This window comes from Mobula hypostoma, chromosome 17 (assembly GCF_963921235.1).
Source record: "Mobula hypostoma chromosome 17, sMobHyp1.1, whole genome shotgun sequence".
NCBI classification, from domain to species: Eukaryota; Metazoa; Chordata; class Chondrichthyes; order Myliobatiformes; family Myliobatidae; genus Mobula; species Mobula hypostoma.
Window position 1 is genome coordinate 19,699,603 of NC_086113.1, and position 17,548 is coordinate 19,717,150.

A 17,548-nucleotide genomic window follows, 5' to 3' on the forward strand; every position below is an offset into this window, starting at 1 on the left:
TACTAACTTACACTTTTCTAACAGGAAAGTTGTCCTTATTTTTTGAGAATTTAATTCATGTGGTGTTTATAATACAAAGGTGTCCAAGAACTTAAAAAGCAACCAGGACCATTTTGGGCCATGGCAGGAGTTCCTCTGGTATTCAGCCACTCCCAGATATAAAGGGTCCTGGCTTGGAAAGACCAGACTGCAGTATAGGACATGCTGAGTAATATACATACCGGCACATCTATCAGTCAGCACTGTCACGGGACTTCTAAGTGGATATCCAGAATTGGAGTTTGGTTATGTTAAGGTTACCCAGCGCAATGCTGAGGAAATGAGATCTAGCACTGTGTTCAGATAGACCTAGTATAGGAACAGAAACATTCACTTCAAAGGAGATACTCATCCTTGCAGATTAGTTGAGATGATTAAATGTCTCTCCACAAAGCCTTCCAGTTTTGGCTGGAGGCAAGACTCTGGCCACAGCTTTTGAGAGGTAATGTTTTTGGTGCAGAACTACATTTGGTACACAGTATTAGTCTCTTGGGTCCTGATGGTCAGCTTGCTCAATCCTCCCTGTTCAACCTAGCTGAAGACAGGTGTGGACTACAACAGTGTTCCAACAGTGGGCGGAATCCAACTCAGTTGGCTCCTTTTCTCCCCCAGCTGTTTAACTTCTACCTTTAAATCTCTCCTCTGACCCCTATTATAGGCATCTCATTAATGGTTTCCAACCTGAAACATCAACTGTTTCGTAATTCCACAGACGTCGCCTGACCTGTTCAGTTCCCTGCATTTTCTGCTCTCATTGCTGCAATTTGTTTTAAATTGTCCACTGGAAAACTGCTGAAGGGTCCGAAGAGAGAAAGTAGGAAATAGAATTCAGGTAAGTCCTGACAGGCTGAGAGCAATGCTATTGTAATCATACAGAACAAGACAAAATGAATTGAAGCAACTACCATTTTTTGCATCTGGTGCTCTGGTTTTGTACATAATTGTACTTAATCGATATTATAGTTTAAATCATTTTAACCATCATTTATTTATTGAGATACAGCATGCAGCAGACGCTTTGAGCCATGCTGCACAACAACCCACCAATTTAACCCTAGCCTAATCATGGAACAATTTACAAGGCCCAACCAACCTACCAACTGGTAGCTCTTTGGACTGTGGAAAAAACTGGAGCACCCGGAGGAAATCCATGCAGTCACAGGAAGAATGTACAAACTCTTCATAGGCAGCGTCGGGAATTGAACCTGTGTCATCTGTACTGTAGAGCGTTGTCCCAACCACTCCACTACTGTGCCATTCTAGTTGCACACGGAAAAATTGTTTGTTATAGGTGTTGCTTCTTGCCATTTATTTCTCAAACAATTAACATATGTTATTTGGTAAAATTGGCCAATTTCAGCAATGCACATGATGACCTAAATACGTTTAGTGATTTTGTTCTTGCTGTCTCATGTAGCATATTTTGATTCCGGAGGATGTGGAACTGAATTTTAAATCTTGAATACGTATACCATTTTATAAATGTCAAAGTGTTTCATACAGCACTATGAAAACAATCAACATGAGGAAAAAATTTAATTAAGTAGCCAACAGAATACGCACAAAATCATAACTCCAAAGTAATGGATTCAAATCTAATTAATACCATGGAAAAATATACATACATTATATATAGAAAGAAAGAAAACATTCTATATTTGGTATATTAAAATTACACTGTTATATTAAATAGAGCATATGTGGCACTTTAAATTAATGGAAATTTAATTCTGATTAAACATTTCACTGCTTAATGAAATTTAAAGCATGTTGCAGAACCAATTTGGCTATTAAAGAGAACAGGTTTTCACTCATTTACACATAACATTCATAACTTCTTTTTACACAAAATACTTCATCTAACAATTTAGCAACAGTAATGCTGAGAGTCATGTCAAAATAATTTCAGAGAACATGATTATCTGGGGCCATTTTTTCCTTAAGTTTCAATAGAAGAGTATTGTGACCATGAGTGTTTCAAACTCTTAGTACATATGGCCAGATGTATTTTGGGTAAAGTGTAAATGTATCTACCCAAATTATGTCAACTATATTTCTACTTGCAAGAGTTTATTACACGCACTCAAAGAAACGCATTGGTTTATGAAAGAGTCATTGATATATCCCTTTCTCACAGAGCTTTGCTCTTCAACAATCTGCTGAAGTTTTGGATTTTTTTTTACAACCAATATTGCTATATCATTGAGCACTCTCAGGTCAAAATTACTCTGCACCAACAGTGCACTTTTTTCTTTACCTCAGCTCCGAAGGACTTTCATTGGGGCCCTCAAAGAAAGTGTCATTTCAAAGACAATTACTTGATGTGGCTTCAACAGGCCTTGCGACTGCTCAAGTAATATTGAGAACTTCAAACAAATGTTAGTTATGTGTAGTAAATAACAGCCTATCAGGCTTGTTTACTGCTGAGCAGATTTAAAGCCAGGCTTCCACAACTCCTAAAATAAACAGAGGAAAGAAACACCATTTAAACATTGAAGTAGTGTTTGTAGAATTACAGACAACTCTGAACTGGTGCCACACTTCCAGAGAAGCCATCAAACATGACCCTGCAACATTACTTGCTATGAATGTTTGTAAGAAATAGCCATTCCTTGACATGTAAACCTTTGCTCTAATAAGCTGCAAAGAAAGAAATGTAAAATTAATTTGAATCATTTGATTCCCACTTTACGATATACGATGCTCTGAATCAGTTCACATATTGGGTGTGAGTACCATACTTGCGTATGTAGTTGTCAAATTTCACACCCACTTTTAAAATATATTTTTCAAGTATTGACCTTGTACCTTTTTAAACATTACTAGATTAGGAAATTCAAGTCAAGTCTGTTTTTAGTATTAATTTCTCTACTTTTTAGCATTTTACCTGCATCACCACCACACGCGCACCATTATCCTCAAATACTGTTATCAAACACTTTTTGGTATTAAAAAAATAAACTTGATATGTTTTCAACCTTTTCACTAAGTTGTGTACTTTGTGACTACAGTGCCTTGAACTCCACCTTGAGCAGCAACATTATGGCAGTAAAGCACACAGGCCACTAGAGAATCTAATTGCAAATAAACATTTGATGAAAAGTAATCAAGTAATTAAATAAAATTAAAAAAACAAATATACACCGTTGTATATTTACATCTACAGTATACAAACATACACCATAGATGGAAAACAGGACGGCAGGAAAGCCAAGAAGAGAGGTGAGAGATGCTTTGGTTGCAGATGTGTTGTTAATACCAGTGGGAAGAAGGATGTCAGCCAAGCCAAAGCTGGAAGACTTGATGGATGTTTTCTTTTGAAGTTGTTTTCCTCCAGGTATTAGCAGAAATGGAACAGCACTGTGCATGAGGAGAACCTTCTCTTGTCTGAATCTGTCCGATGGTGCAAACAACTCCTCAGCACAGTTTAGAAGTTGTCTTTGGCAATGGACACTTCTAGGAAAAATAAAATGGAAGAGAGAGAAGAAATGGAGGGCCTAACATTGTACCAGAGTGACTGCTACAGTTTATAAATCTGGTTCACTCATCTTCATCCAATTCCACAACCTCAGACATTTCCTCAGTGACAGCTGTGTAATTCATTGCAGAGTCCTCCCCTTCAGCTGCTGTTGTATCCAGTGTTCTCTTCTTTTTCTGTAATGACAACACCATTTTAACGTTTTACAATCTTTTAACAGTCCGACAAGATACTTAATTCTTTTAACTTCTGTTCTGTAATTTCTTGGTGTCTCATCTAATCCATTCTGTTCTATGATACAGGGCTGAGAAGTGGGCTTGGAAACCTGTTGGACAGAAATACTGAGGGTCAGAATAATCACCATGGAGAAGACAACGGGCTTTTCTTGCTACCTGTCGATGGCACAGGGAACACAAGTTGCTTTGAGCTATGCTCCTTTTACTGAAGAGTGCATTGTATTTTTGTTCATCAGTCAGGACATTCAGCTTTCCATGGTCCATTTGTCCAATCAGCTTAAGAGGTTTACACACAATTCTTTTCTTTGGGGGAGGGGGAGATGATTGTCGTGCAGTTTGAATCTGTCTTGCAATTGGATTGGGGTCAAAGCTCAGGAGGACCAAAGGAGGTTGGGATATGAGAATCAGAACTGCACTTGAAGATCCAAGAGTTAGCTCACATCTGAGTGTGTGTCAAAAGTCAGTATTCTACTTTTGACTTTTACTAGCGGTTGGCAGTCCAATTTAAGGGTGCTTTACTGCCACCAACTGGACTGGAGTGTGATGTAGAGAGTTGGGAAATAAAACCCCTACTAGTTCTTTATCAAATGAAAACTAACTTATACCAAAAAGCCAAGATAATATTGTGAATTAAAGTTACTTCCATAACTTGGTAAAGTTTTAAAATGAAAAATGTCAACCCCCAAAGATAGCAGTAAAACCTCCATTTGCTTTCATTCAACCTTATATGCTCCACATTGTAAAATAATGTGCTCGACGGTTTCATAATGATCACAAAATGTACACACTCCAGAGTGATGTTTTTCAACAAGATATAAGAAATAGTTAAGCATTGTATGCCCAGTTTAAAGTCAAGTAAATATAATTCCTTCCCTTCTTGTTTTACCCTCTTCTCCCATCAATCCAACAGTTTCATGTTCTCTGTAAAGGTGTCTTCCCTTATGTCCATTATCCCACGTCTTGCCATAAGCCCCTTATTCTTAACCCCACCAACCCCTTAGTTTCTGATTTGCTAATCTGTCTATTTCCACAGATGATTTTTTTTCTCTCTTTTTTTTAATAACAGATTTTTGGCCAAACAATCAACCTGCTCATTCCCCTCAACACCTCTATATGCAGGACCCACAAGAGCAGACAAGTAAACCAATTCTTTGAACATGAAATAAAGTTTGAAGAGCTTCCAGCAGCAAATCTGACCTACTGCTAGAATGGCCTGTTTTAAAACTAGTCAAAACTGAAAAGGAATCTGAACAAATTACAATTTTGCAAGGACAAATTTCTTCCACCCACTGTCAGCCAAAAATGATGGCAATCAATTCTGCTGTACATCCTGATAAATGGTTAGTAAGACATTTCTTTATTGTTACCTGTAATTCAGGCACAAAAACAGCCACACCAACACTCCCAGTTAAAAATATCCTTTGATTCATCAGTAAAAATGGTTAAAATATCACAATCATTTTCCTTAACATATTAATGAACCAACAAACTCTCAGGCATATCAGGATCCTTGGACTTCATTAAATCATCAACGTAAGTCGTTAGAAAAAATCAAGGTGAGGTTACTGAAAAAGCTACAGTGGGACATATTGTGTAATCCAGCAAACCCATATTCCTAGCGTGATAAGAACCCAGTCACCCAAAACTAAAAACATTCTTCTTGTGATGTTTCCAACAGTCTTCCAACACACTTTTAAAAGGGTGATCATTTCTCTGCTCCTTCAAATTAATCCAGTACATTAACATCAACTTCAACTTCTGCAACTGTAAGGATAATCCCACTTCAACCAGTAAAACCTAAACAGGAGACGACCTTACTGCACCACAACACAGTCTTAAAGCCTGTGCTTGTACCACATCCATACATTTTAATTCTTAAGAGGAAGCTGACCCATAAGCTATGCAGCCACGATCAAGTACAGATCCAGTTAAGCAAATAAAATTGGTCAACAGAGAGTTACGTGTAGCACCCCAAGAATACCCACACAGACACACAAGAATATTTAATGCTCCTTTTCATTTATCAATTAATTTACTGATATGGTGCTTCCATGTCAGCTTATACTCGGTTCAAATGTGATCAGCATGGTCGGGACTGACGAGGGTATTCACTGAGCTGATGAATTGGACTCATGATCAAAGTTAAATTTAAATTAGAGACACAGCATGGTAAGAGACCCCTCCAGCCCGGCGACGCCAGATTGCCCAATTACACCCATGTGACCTACTAACATGAATATTTTTGGACTGTGAGAGGAAACCAGAGCACCCGGAGGAAACCTATGCAGTCATGGGGACAACGTACAAAATCCTTACACACAGTGGTGGGAATTGAACCCCGTTCGCTGGTGCACATGCTACCATGCTGCTCAAGATGAAAGGAGTATGGAGATGAGGTTGAGAAGTCAATCTTGCAAATGGAAAAGCATCACAACAGCTGGGCTAATGGTTTGAGAAGAGAGTCAGGGGGTTAGAGGGTACTAGTGAGGGTTGGTCTCATATCAGGCAGTGAGGTATCGTTCGCTACCAGGCAATCAAGCTCAATGGTTTGAATATTAGACTTGTAGTTGTGTTGGAGCAAATGTTAAGCTTGCATGCAGGTAACACAAAGGCTTGTGACTAGAGGTAACAAGGATGGTCAATATCAGGTTGGACTCAATCGGGTTGATGTAAGGTCATTGGACTCTCACACTGGATAGGTTGATGATTTGTTGATTCCACCAGGCTTGCTATTGGTTTGGCGTGAAGGGCAAATGTGTTCAGCTTATGTTTGATTTTGGCGATACACTTGGGATTGAATTTCAAGAGATATTCTTAGATAGAGTGTGGGGGAAGGATAGGTGCTGGTCTCATATTGTGTGTGGACCGTTGTTGCAATGTGCCTTTGAGAGTGGGGTTGGGGTCTGAATTTGCAGTGTCAAGTACCAAACTTGTACTTAAGTTGGAGATGAGCATCACATGTGCAATTGGGGTGGTTGATGAGATTTACCCTCGAGAGGGGACAGTCAAAAGTCAGAATCATGACTGGATGATGAAGATTAACTCTACTTCAGGCTCATAATCTTGTTGGCCATGACTGATGATCATTATTGAGAACAGTAATCATACCCTAAGGGTCCAGCTGTTAATAGATGTGGAAGAAGGAATGTTTTGGGTCAAGAATTAGTGTCAGCATTCAAGATAGTGATCTTGGAAACTGGGTCAGGAGTTAAGGAACTTGTGGCTGCTTTTGATGGTGACCAGGTAATTGGCCCGGGGCTGAGAAGGGTCATTTGGGGTGAGAGAGGCCCTGGGATATGAGAGTTGAGCATCAGGCTTTGTGATTGATGATAGATGAAGGGCATGGGAGCTGGGCATGCAGGCTGATTGAGGGTTGAACCTGTTTCAGGAAGGGCCAAAAATTGATTCTCAAATGGAGAAGTGAGAGTCAGTTCTCGATAATAGCTTTCCAGTTATGATATCAGAGAGTTCCACATGAGGTCACTGCTAGTTAGTTTAAAGTGGAGGTACTCTGAAACTCCTTTTCAGAGAATGGTGAATCTCTGAGATTATTCACTCTCGAGCGTTGTAGAGGTGATTTCATTATAAGTATTTAAGGTGGATGTAGATAAATACTTGAAAGGTTATGGAACTGTGGGCTATGGGGAACTGGGAAGGGAGAGGGAATAAGCCACCATGGACCAACCAGATGAAATATTCCTGTTCCTGAAGTTCTTTTCTTTGAAGGTGAGGTCAACGGTTTCATAATTTCAAGATCGATAGAGTGGTTGGGTACGGTAAGCCTCTGCCTATAGGTTGGCTTGAGACCATTGTTATAATGGCAATATTGAAGTAGCATGCTGATTGGTGGCATAGAGGGAGGATCATTTTGAAGAGTAAGGAAACATACAAGCTTATTTTAAAATGTTTCTGCCATGTCTCATCGACGATGTAATTAAATGCAGTGTAAAAATTGTTCAAGCAAAATCAGTAATAACACAGTGTAAGATTGAAAAGCAAACATTATGGTCAATGAAATCATAAACAAAATAACTAAAGACTGTGCCAAAACGTAATTGCTTAGAGCTTAAAGACTGAAGATTAGACATAAATTAGGATTACAATAATCAAGAATAAAATAAGTACATAAAATCTATCTGAAACTTGCTAACAAAATGATAGGGCACAAGGTGTTTTAGGCACAGACACCAAGAAGAAGTTGAAACATCCAAACAATAGTTTCAATTAAACTAAAGATGCCTGTAATAGAATGTGAAGCAACATGAAGTCCAGGCCAAGAGTGAGCTAAGAGTTACAGATGCAAAATGCTGGAGGAACGGAGCAGTCGATTATTTCATGATGAAGGGCCTCCGCCCAAAACATCAATTCTTTATTCATTTTCATAGATGCTGGCTGACCTGCTGAGTTCCTCCAGCAGTTTTTAAGTGTTACTCTGGATTTTGAGCATCTTCAGAATCTCTTGTGTTTGTGAGCAAACAAAAGTGAGGAAAAGCTCATCGAACAAAGAGTATTATTGTGATACAACATAACCCTTTACCATATCGAATTAAAGGGGTGAATATGTATAAAAGATTAGTCTGAAACAGGAAACGCGTCCATAAGATAAGCATTCTGGATTCAAGGAACAGAATGTGATTATCATCTCTGCTAGTAATACGAATGATAAGTAATACTAAAAATTAAAAATAATATTAATCTGTTACTTTTATAACCAATAGACAATTAACTATAGTGGTTTGTTTTAGTCTTGTCTTGGATTAAATTAAAAATCTTGAAAGTAAGAAAACCTACACTCAATATTCGCTCTATTTTTTTTTACAGCTGAGTGAACTAACCATTAGTCTGAGCAGGAAAGTTTTACATGGCCTGAAAACTGTGTGGCACACTCAGTGTTTTTTTTGTGACATGACACGCATATTATTGATACTGACTAGATAGTGCAGCGTTCAGTGGGCCAACGGTTTACTAACGATGATCTACCAACTTAAATTGTATGTTTATTGTTCCAATTTGGAACAGTGTTGCAACTTGAAACACTGACTATATAAAAACATTGAAGCTCTGAAATGTTTCAAAACTAAAGGTGGTGGTATATTTATTATTTAGAAAATCTCTGGATTATATTAGCATAACTACAGGGAATTTCACAATTATATTAACATGGATTTCAAAACTATACAAGCACAATTTCAAAATTCTATTAACATTATATAAAAGAAAGTTCCAGTTGCACAGCAAAAAGGCTACGTGAGCAGGAATACTTCAGTTGCTGCACACCCACATAGCATAGAGGGAACAGTGCTTACACTTAAACCTTACATAATAACCCATTCCATTTTGATGTTATAAACACAAAGTTTATTCTGTGCTACAACCTCTGCCAATTAAAGCATATACAACCAATAGGTTAACACATAGATATCTTAGCTTTTTATACCAGTGCTTTGAATGTGTGCTCCAAATCTCATTCAGTTAGAAAGCGGCAATTACTTTTAGTTCATATTGATTGAGGGATTAATATTTACCAGCACATGCAAAAAGGTTTTATTTTGGACTGTGCCATGCAATGTTTAACATTTCCCTGCACAAAAGTCACAGAGGTGGCATAAATAAAATACATCATAAACTGTGAACTTGGGAACTTGGTTTGAGTGGGAAGTCAATGTGGAAACAGCAACTAGTTAGGTGTGTGTGTGGGGGGGGGGGGGTGAGGAAGTGACAACATTACAGGTCAAACCCCGTATCAGAACTTGATAGGCTGTGTCTTTGCTTCATTATTTCTCGAGGTTCACAAAAGCTTGAAGTATTTAGAATTTCTTTTTGTACTAGAAACAGAATGCTGGGAATACTCAGCAGATCAGGCAGCATCGGGAGTGTTTTTATTACTATATTAAACAAAACTTCACAATTTAAAATGCAGAAAATAATATTGATGTGAAGTTGTGTTCCAGATTATTTATCGGTGGGAAAGCAGTCTGTGAGTGGATGTTGAGACCCTCTCACTAATGAGGAAGGGTAAGGGGCATTTGGCCATTTGGCCATTTGTACTGGGGCTGCTTCATCAGGGCCTCAGTTGTGAGCACAGAATCAAAATCAAGCAGCTATGAAATGCGTAGGGAAAAAAAAAATGTACCTCTTGGCGATAAACATAACAAGATGCTATTGCTACCATGGCCGATTCTCCCAGGAAACCAGCGAGGAGTGAACCAACCCCTAAAGAAGCTCCATGGACTCTGAGGAGAAACGGAGATACTTATAAGTAAATAACATTAGCAAAAAGGTGGCAAAACAGATATGTCATCGCTCATCAAAGTGTATATTACAACTCGCTCGTTATATGCCGTTGTCGTGTGAAGTGGGTGATCATGGTCTTTCCCTGACCGTAATTGTTCTTGGCAAATTTTTCCATAGAAGTGGTTTGCCATTGCTGCCTTCTGGGCGGTGTCTTCACAACATGGGTGACTTGTCATTATCAATATGCTTCAGAGATAGTCTGCCAGGTGTAGGTGGTCGTATAACCAAGATTTGTGATATGCACCAGCTACTCTCATGGCCCATGCCTTCTCATGTCCCTTAACTTTTGTGGGGGGGGGGTCTGGTGGGTACACCCTGCCCAAGGGTGACCTGCAGGCAAGGAGTGACTTATTCCACCCGCCACCCTTTTATTACAGTATGTAACTCAATTGGTTTAATGTTGTTTGTTACTGAAGGCTATAAGTTGCTACATTATGATTTTTTTCTTCTAAACTGTATGTTTAAACAATTTAGGTAATTTTAAAATAATGTAGGCCTGCCACCTCTTGAGCAATTTTACCTGGCCGGTGATTAGTTCACAGAAAAGGAAAACCTTTCCTAAAACAGAAGTTGCTGGTAGACCAAATAATCTGACATTTCCTGACCTTGTGTATTTCTAGCATTTTTAGTTTCATTTCCATATTTGTAACAGCTAAGGTTTTTTACCTTTGGGCACATCATTATCACTTGAGTCAGTGACTTTCAGAATTTTGCTTTTCTATTATTTCATGGGTAAATGCATTAAACATCTCCCTGGCATTTTAAACTGCTTTGTTCCAAATGGATCTGAAAAGCATGAGAGAGGATGTTGTAGAAAAGTTCAAGGCAGATCTCACTTTGATAATCTGGGGGGGATAAAGGTAGTCAAGAAAATCAGAGGGGCAAAGAAGCAAAAAAAAAGAATAGAGAAGAAACTAACAAAGAGCTTTAGGTTCCTTATGAAGTTTACTAAAAAGAGTTGCCATGAAGTACAGTGCGACTCAATAAAAGAATCTGGAAATTGCATCAAGGGTAAAAGCATGGCTGAGTTACAAAGTAAATGTGGAAAGGGTTAACACAGATTAAAAACATTGTTAAAACTTATCGAACAAGGATATTGTCAGGATACTGGATAAGAAGAATGTATCAGCTCTAAATGTGCATCTCATCCTGCACCTACCAATAACGTAGATCATTGGGGGATGGTAACAGGCCATTTATTTGGCACTGTTAAAGGGCTGCATGATTTTAACATAATTGCATTCCTTGCTTCAGCAAAATTGCAATTTCAACCCTCCTTAGATATAGAGACAGAGACAGAATACTGAAAGGTAGGTAAACTTCATCCCTGCTAGAAGTAAAAGGATAGAAACATTCCTGTTATTTACAGTCCATTCAGTTTAATGCTGATTATGGGAATTATTTTTTTAAAGAACATGGAATAGGGTAGCACAGTACAGGCCAGTTTGACCATGATGCTGTGCCAAACTTTTAACCTACTCCAAGATTAATTTAACCCTTCCCTCTGATGCAGCCCTCAATTTTTCTATCATCCATGTGCCTATCGAAGAGTTTCTTAAATGCCCCTAATTTATATGTCTGTATCACCAGCCACAGCTCTGTGTAAAAAAACTTTCCTCTATTGAATCATATTCAAAAGGATTTTAATTCCCTTTTCTGTTGTTTCGGTTGGGGACATCAAATGATGTGCAACAAAACACTTAACAGTAAAATAATTTAATTAAATCTGTTGAGTGTTCAGATGAAGTAGGAAGCAGTAGGCATCCTCTCTTAACAGGGGAATGAACTTAAAAATTTAAGAATGCTGCATAATAAGTTAACAGATTTGAAACTCATAGACTAAGTTGCCTTACAGCAAAAAAAAATACTAGCAGCAAACAATTGAAACAATTATGGTAAATTATTATACTTTGGACTGAGGGTCCAGTTTCACAATCACACATTCATTACTTTGGCTGAAAGGCACAATTTAGGTTTTAAGCAGGTGACCCAAAATTTAGAAGTATATTAAATTGTAAAGTGGATGGAAAGTGAAGGATACACAGCAGTAGAAATTCAACCCGCAAGATTGTGAGGTAGAATACTGAGACAATAAAAACTGAATTGTATACATTTTAAAAGGGATGCAAAAAGATTTCTGGGATTGTTTCTAAAATAAAGTCTTCTAGATGTTAGGACATAATAAAACAGTTAATTCAGGACACGAGAGTTTGGGCGTAGAGCACATGAACACAACACATATGAGAAAATAGGAGCAGAAGACAGGCTTAAAGCTCCTCACACCTGCCCTGCCATTAATATAATCAAGGCTAATCTATGTTGGACTTGCTTCTTCTTCTGCACCAGTTCCCCATGAATCTCAGTTCATCAATCTTTCAAATATGTATCTATCCCCATCTAATGAGCTGCCCTCCACCCTCTGTGACAATTAATTTCATGGGTTCACTGCCTTGAGGGAAGGAATGTCTACACACGTCAACTTTAAATAATCAGCCCTTATTTTGTAGCTACGTGTCTTGCACCCTGTAGCCTTCTTTGTACATGGGATAGTCAACATTATAGTACAAAGGCAACGACACAATACCAAGAAAGAGAGGTGATGATTTTGTAACCAAAGTCTCCATGATAGGTTCACCTAAAAATTTGCAGAGGGCAGAGCTTTAGCAGCTGCTTGGAAAGGTCTGCAGTTGTGTCACGAGTAGAGAGAAAAGTAGAGGAAAGCAAAGGTATAAATTTTGAAATATGAAAGAAAGTCCATGCATTCATGTTTGGGAAGGTCAGTATAATACTGTAATGCCATTTAAGAGGCTGTTAGACAAATGAACATACAGGGAACGTACAAAGTGCGCAAATGTTACCATATACTTCCCTGAAATTCATTTTCTTGCAGGTACTTACAGGAAGAAAAAGAAATACAATAGAATTTATGAAAAACTATATATAAACAGACAAAGACTGCCACACCACCAATGTGAAAAAGACAAACTGCAAATAAGAAATCATACTGAGAACATGAGTTGTAATGAATCCTTCAGAGGTTGTACATTGTAGAATCATTTCAGAATTGTGGTGATGGAAGTTATCCACACTGGTTCAGTAGCCTGATTGTTGTAAAGGTATTAACTGTTCCTGAACCTAGAGGCGTAGGACCTAAACTTCTGCCTGATGGTAGTAGCAAGGTGAGACCAGGGCTAGGATGTTGGGTGTCTTTCATGATGGATGCTGCTTTCTTGTGGCAGTGCTCCATGTAAACTTATTGAAAGGGGGGAGGGGGAAGGGCTCTGCCTGTGATGGTTGGGTCAATTAAATTCTTATTAATGCTGATGTTATTCAACATTAGATTGAAGTTGCATCATCTTTGTGACTCAGAAAAGCATGTGTACACAAACCATTACGAATATCTCTAATAAATGACTGCAATATTACCATAAATGCCTTTATAGATCTCATTAAATATTGCCTTCAAAGACATTCCTGGGAAGTTATCAAAAATTTATTGTTTGGTTAAAGTACCAAAAAGTGCACAAGTTGGTGATAAGGTACCTTTGCTTCTTGATCAAAGATCTGTAAATCAAAACCAGTGAATAATAGGTTTTCCTGATCTAAATCTAAACTCCAGCAAGTTCTAAATTGCTTTCCTTTGTCAATAAAGAAAAGCAACAAAACAAATTTAAGTTAATTTACAACAAAACATATCAATATCAAACACTAAAAAAAGTCTTCTTGAGAACTGGTAATGCTTGTAGTAAGAAAAATTGTGAACCTTAATCCCATCCTTCCCAACATAACACGCAGATGAGTTTTACCCTTTATCAGTTACAAGTTGTGATTAACTCAGATAGGTTTGCCTGATGATTAATTTCTGATAATTATTTGCTTGTTGCACAATGTAACATACAAACATACAGATTAAGAGCATTCACAGGCTATCAGGGCACTCAATCCAGCTCTGCCTTTCAATAAGATCACATCTCAACTCTACATTCAAAGGGCGGAGCTTAGGATGAAGGTGCCTAATGGCGATTCCTTTGCTTACATCTTTGGAAACAGATCTATTTCTGTCTTTAATACCTTTATTTTTTCCTCTTCAGGGTTCTTTTGAAGACCCTGACCTGGAGTTACATGCTGACTTTGGTTCTTTGCAGGAATGGGACCTGCTCTCAGGGCCTCGCGACCAGTCATTTTTCGATATGCCAAGGACGTGGCCTAGAAGACTAGCGCACCTTCAGGGTGCTGGATTATCGTGGATCTGGAGGCAGGCGGATTCGAGGTCGGTGCTGCTGTAGAAAACTGGTGTGTTGTGGCAGACAGAAGATCGTAAGCAGCGAGCTGGCTGCTGGCTGTGTGCCCAGAGACCTGCAATCTTTGGGCACAGAGCTCAGAAAAAGTGATGCAACGGACTTTTGACACCATAAATCAACGATTTGTTTTGTTATGTCTCCCCTCTCGCTGTGAAACGGGGACATCTCTTTCCTTAGGGAGAGAGAGAGCCTCTGCTATGTTGAATTACTGGGTGAACGAGTAGTCTTTGGGGTACTGCAAGTTTGTGTCTTTGCAGACTTGAGTGCTCAGTAGAGGGTACAGATACTTTTTTGCTGGTGGGGGATCGTCGCTTTGCTGCTGCTTATGCGTGGGAGGGGGAGCTGGGGGTGCTTTGGGGTTCTAATATTTAGCTGTCATTCATTCTTTGGGGCACTCCTCTGTTTTTGTTGATGTTTGCAAAGAAAAGGAATTTCAGGATGTATATTGTATACATTTCTCTGACATTAACTTGAACCTATTAACATTCCCTTCAACCCACAGTAATCTTTCACCCTTGTGAAAGTGTACACACTTACAGTGTGTAATTGCTCTGAGAGTTTTATAAATGAATTGGATGGAAAGTGTAAGGATGGGTTAGTAAGTTTGCAGATGACTCAAAGTTTAGTGGTGATGTGGATAGTGCAGAAGGCTATCATAGGTTACAACAGAACATCGACAGGATGTAGGGCTGGGCTGAGAAGTGGCAGATGGAGTTCAATCCAGAAAAGTCTGAAGTGGTTCACTTTGGAGGATCAAACTTGAAGACAAAATAGAAGATTAATGGCAGCATTATCGGCAATGTGGAGGAACAGAGGGATCTCAGAGTCTAAGTCTATACATCCTTCAAATTTGCCACAAAGGTCAATAGGGTTGTTAAGAAGGCATATGGTGTGCTGGCCTTCATTAGGTGGGGGACTGAATTCAAGAGCCACGAAGCTGTATTGCAGCTCTATAAAATTCAGGTAATACCCCACTTGGAGTATTGTGTTCACTTCTGGATGCTTCATATAGGAAGGATGTAAAAGGTTTAGAGAGGGTGCATAGATTTACCAGGGTTAGGGAACATGTCTTATGAGGACAAATTGAGCAAGCTAGAGCTTTGTTCTTTGGAAAGGATAAGAGATGAGTTCATAAAGGCGCACAGTCACCATGGACAGCCAGCACCTTTTACCGAGAGCAATAGCTAATGCCAGAAACATGTTTTTGAGATGAATGGAGGCAAATTTAGGAAAGGTGTCAGAAGTATGTTCTTTTTCTTTGCATAAAGAGTGTTAGGTGTCTGGAATGCACCACTGAGGATGACAGTAGAGTCTGATACAAAATGGCCATTTAGGATGCTCTAAAATGAAGGGTTAATGAAGTGGTATGGTAGTGTAATGGTTAGCTCAACACTTTCCAGCACAGGCGACCCCGGTTCAATTCCCACCACGTCTGTACGGAGCTCGTACATGCTCCCCGTGTCGGCATGGCTCTCCTCCAGGCACTCCGGTTTCCTCTCATAGTCTACAAATATGAACAGGTTGGTAGGTTCAGTGGTTATTGTAAATTAGACTAGGGTTAAATCAGGGGTAGGTGGACCACGTGGCTCAAAGGGCCAGAAGGCCCCATTCTGTGCTGTATCCCAATCAATCAATATACAAATAAATAATGGCTGTGTAAGAGTGGGTCGTGCACTAGAAAACCCACACTCACATAATTTCTCACTATTTGAATACTTTAAAAAATTCCTACCAAAATGGACAATTTCACATTTTACCATAAAGCATAGAAACACAGAAAACCTACAGCACAATACAGGCCCTTCGGCCCACAATGCTGTGACGAACATGTACTTACTTTAGAAGTTACCTAGGGTTACCCAAAGCCCTCTATTTTTCTAAGCTCCATGTACCTATCCAGGAGTCTCTTAAAAGACCCTATTGTATCTGTCTCCACCATCGTCGCTGGCAGCCCATCCCACGCACTCACCACTCTCTGCATAAAAAAACTTACCGGACATCTCCTCTGTATCTACTTCTAGCCCCTTAAAACTGTGCCCTTTCATGCTAGCCATTTCATCCCTGGCAAAAGCCTCTGACTATCCACACGATCAATGCCTCTCATCATCTTATACACCCCTATCAGGTCACCTCTCATCCTCTGTCGCTTGAAGGAGAAAAGGCCGAGTTCACTCAACCTATTCTCATAAGGCATGCTCCCCAATTCAGGCAACATCCTTGTAAACCTCCTCTGCACCCTTTCTATAGTTTCCACATAGGAGCAGAATCTGGCCATTTGGCCCATCGGGCCTGGGTTCCGTCATTCGATCACAGGGATATGGATAGATTTAATGAGTGGGCAATGATGTGACAAATGGAGTAGCCTAAGAACAGAGATTCGCCCATTCGTCCACCTTCTTCCCATAACCTTTGATGCCCTTAATAATCAAAAACCTATCAACCTCCACCTTGAATATACCCAATGACTTGGCCTCCACAGCCATCCGTGGCAATGAATTCCACAGATTCATTACTATCTGGTTAAAGAAATTCCTCCTCATCTCTGTTTTAAGGCTAGTCCATTTGTCACATCATTGCCCACTCATTCAACCTATCCCTATCCCTTTGCAACACACATAGAAATTGCTGGTGAACGCAGCAGGCCAGGCAGCATCTCTAGGAAGAGGTGCAGTCAACGTTTCAGGCCGAAACCCTTCGTCAGGACTAACTGAAGTGTCTCGGCCTGAAACGTCAACTGCACCTCTTCCTAGAGATGCTGCCTGGCCTGCTGCGTTCACCAGCAATTTTTATGTGTGTTGCTTGAATCTCCAGCATCTGCAGAATTCCTGTTGTTTGCCTATCCCTTTGCAGCTTCTTTATGTCCTCTTCACGACTTACTTTCCTCCCTGTTTTAGTATAATCAAAAGATTTGGCTTTGGAGCGTTCATTGAAGTCTTTTGCTGCTGTAAGCACCAGCGACATAATGGTCAGTAAGTAGTGAAGTCTAAACTGCAAAATGTATCTGTGGTATTTTGCCAACCAGAAAAAGACACACTTATACCTACTCTCTATTTCATTTGGACTACCAACCTGCTATCCATGCCAAAATTTGTCTCCTGCACCACTTGCTTTTATTTCTTCAATATCTTTACCTATCAAGTATCTTCAGAAAATTCAAGGATAGTGTATCCACTCGCTCCTCTATGTTGACAGCATGTGTT

General features: G+C 39.4%; 1 protein-coding gene across 1 annotated transcript in view; it reads right to left on the bottom strand.

Moving 5' to 3' along the window:
* Positions 1-1,558: 1,558 nt before the first annotated feature.
* LOC134357879 (progressive ankylosis protein homolog B-like) overlaps positions 1,559-17,548 on the bottom strand; it is a 136,514-nt gene continuing 120,524 nt past the window's right edge. Inside the window, exons 11-12 of the mRNA XM_063069621.1 lie at positions 9,887-9,986; positions 1,559-3,693 (exon numbers count right to left, since the gene is read on the bottom strand). Coding sequence (XP_062925691.1) covers positions 3,580-3,693; positions 9,887-9,986 — 214 coding nt within the window. The 3' untranslated portion in view covers positions 1,559-3,579. The remainder of the gene's footprint in view (positions 3,694-9,886; positions 9,987-17,548) is intronic.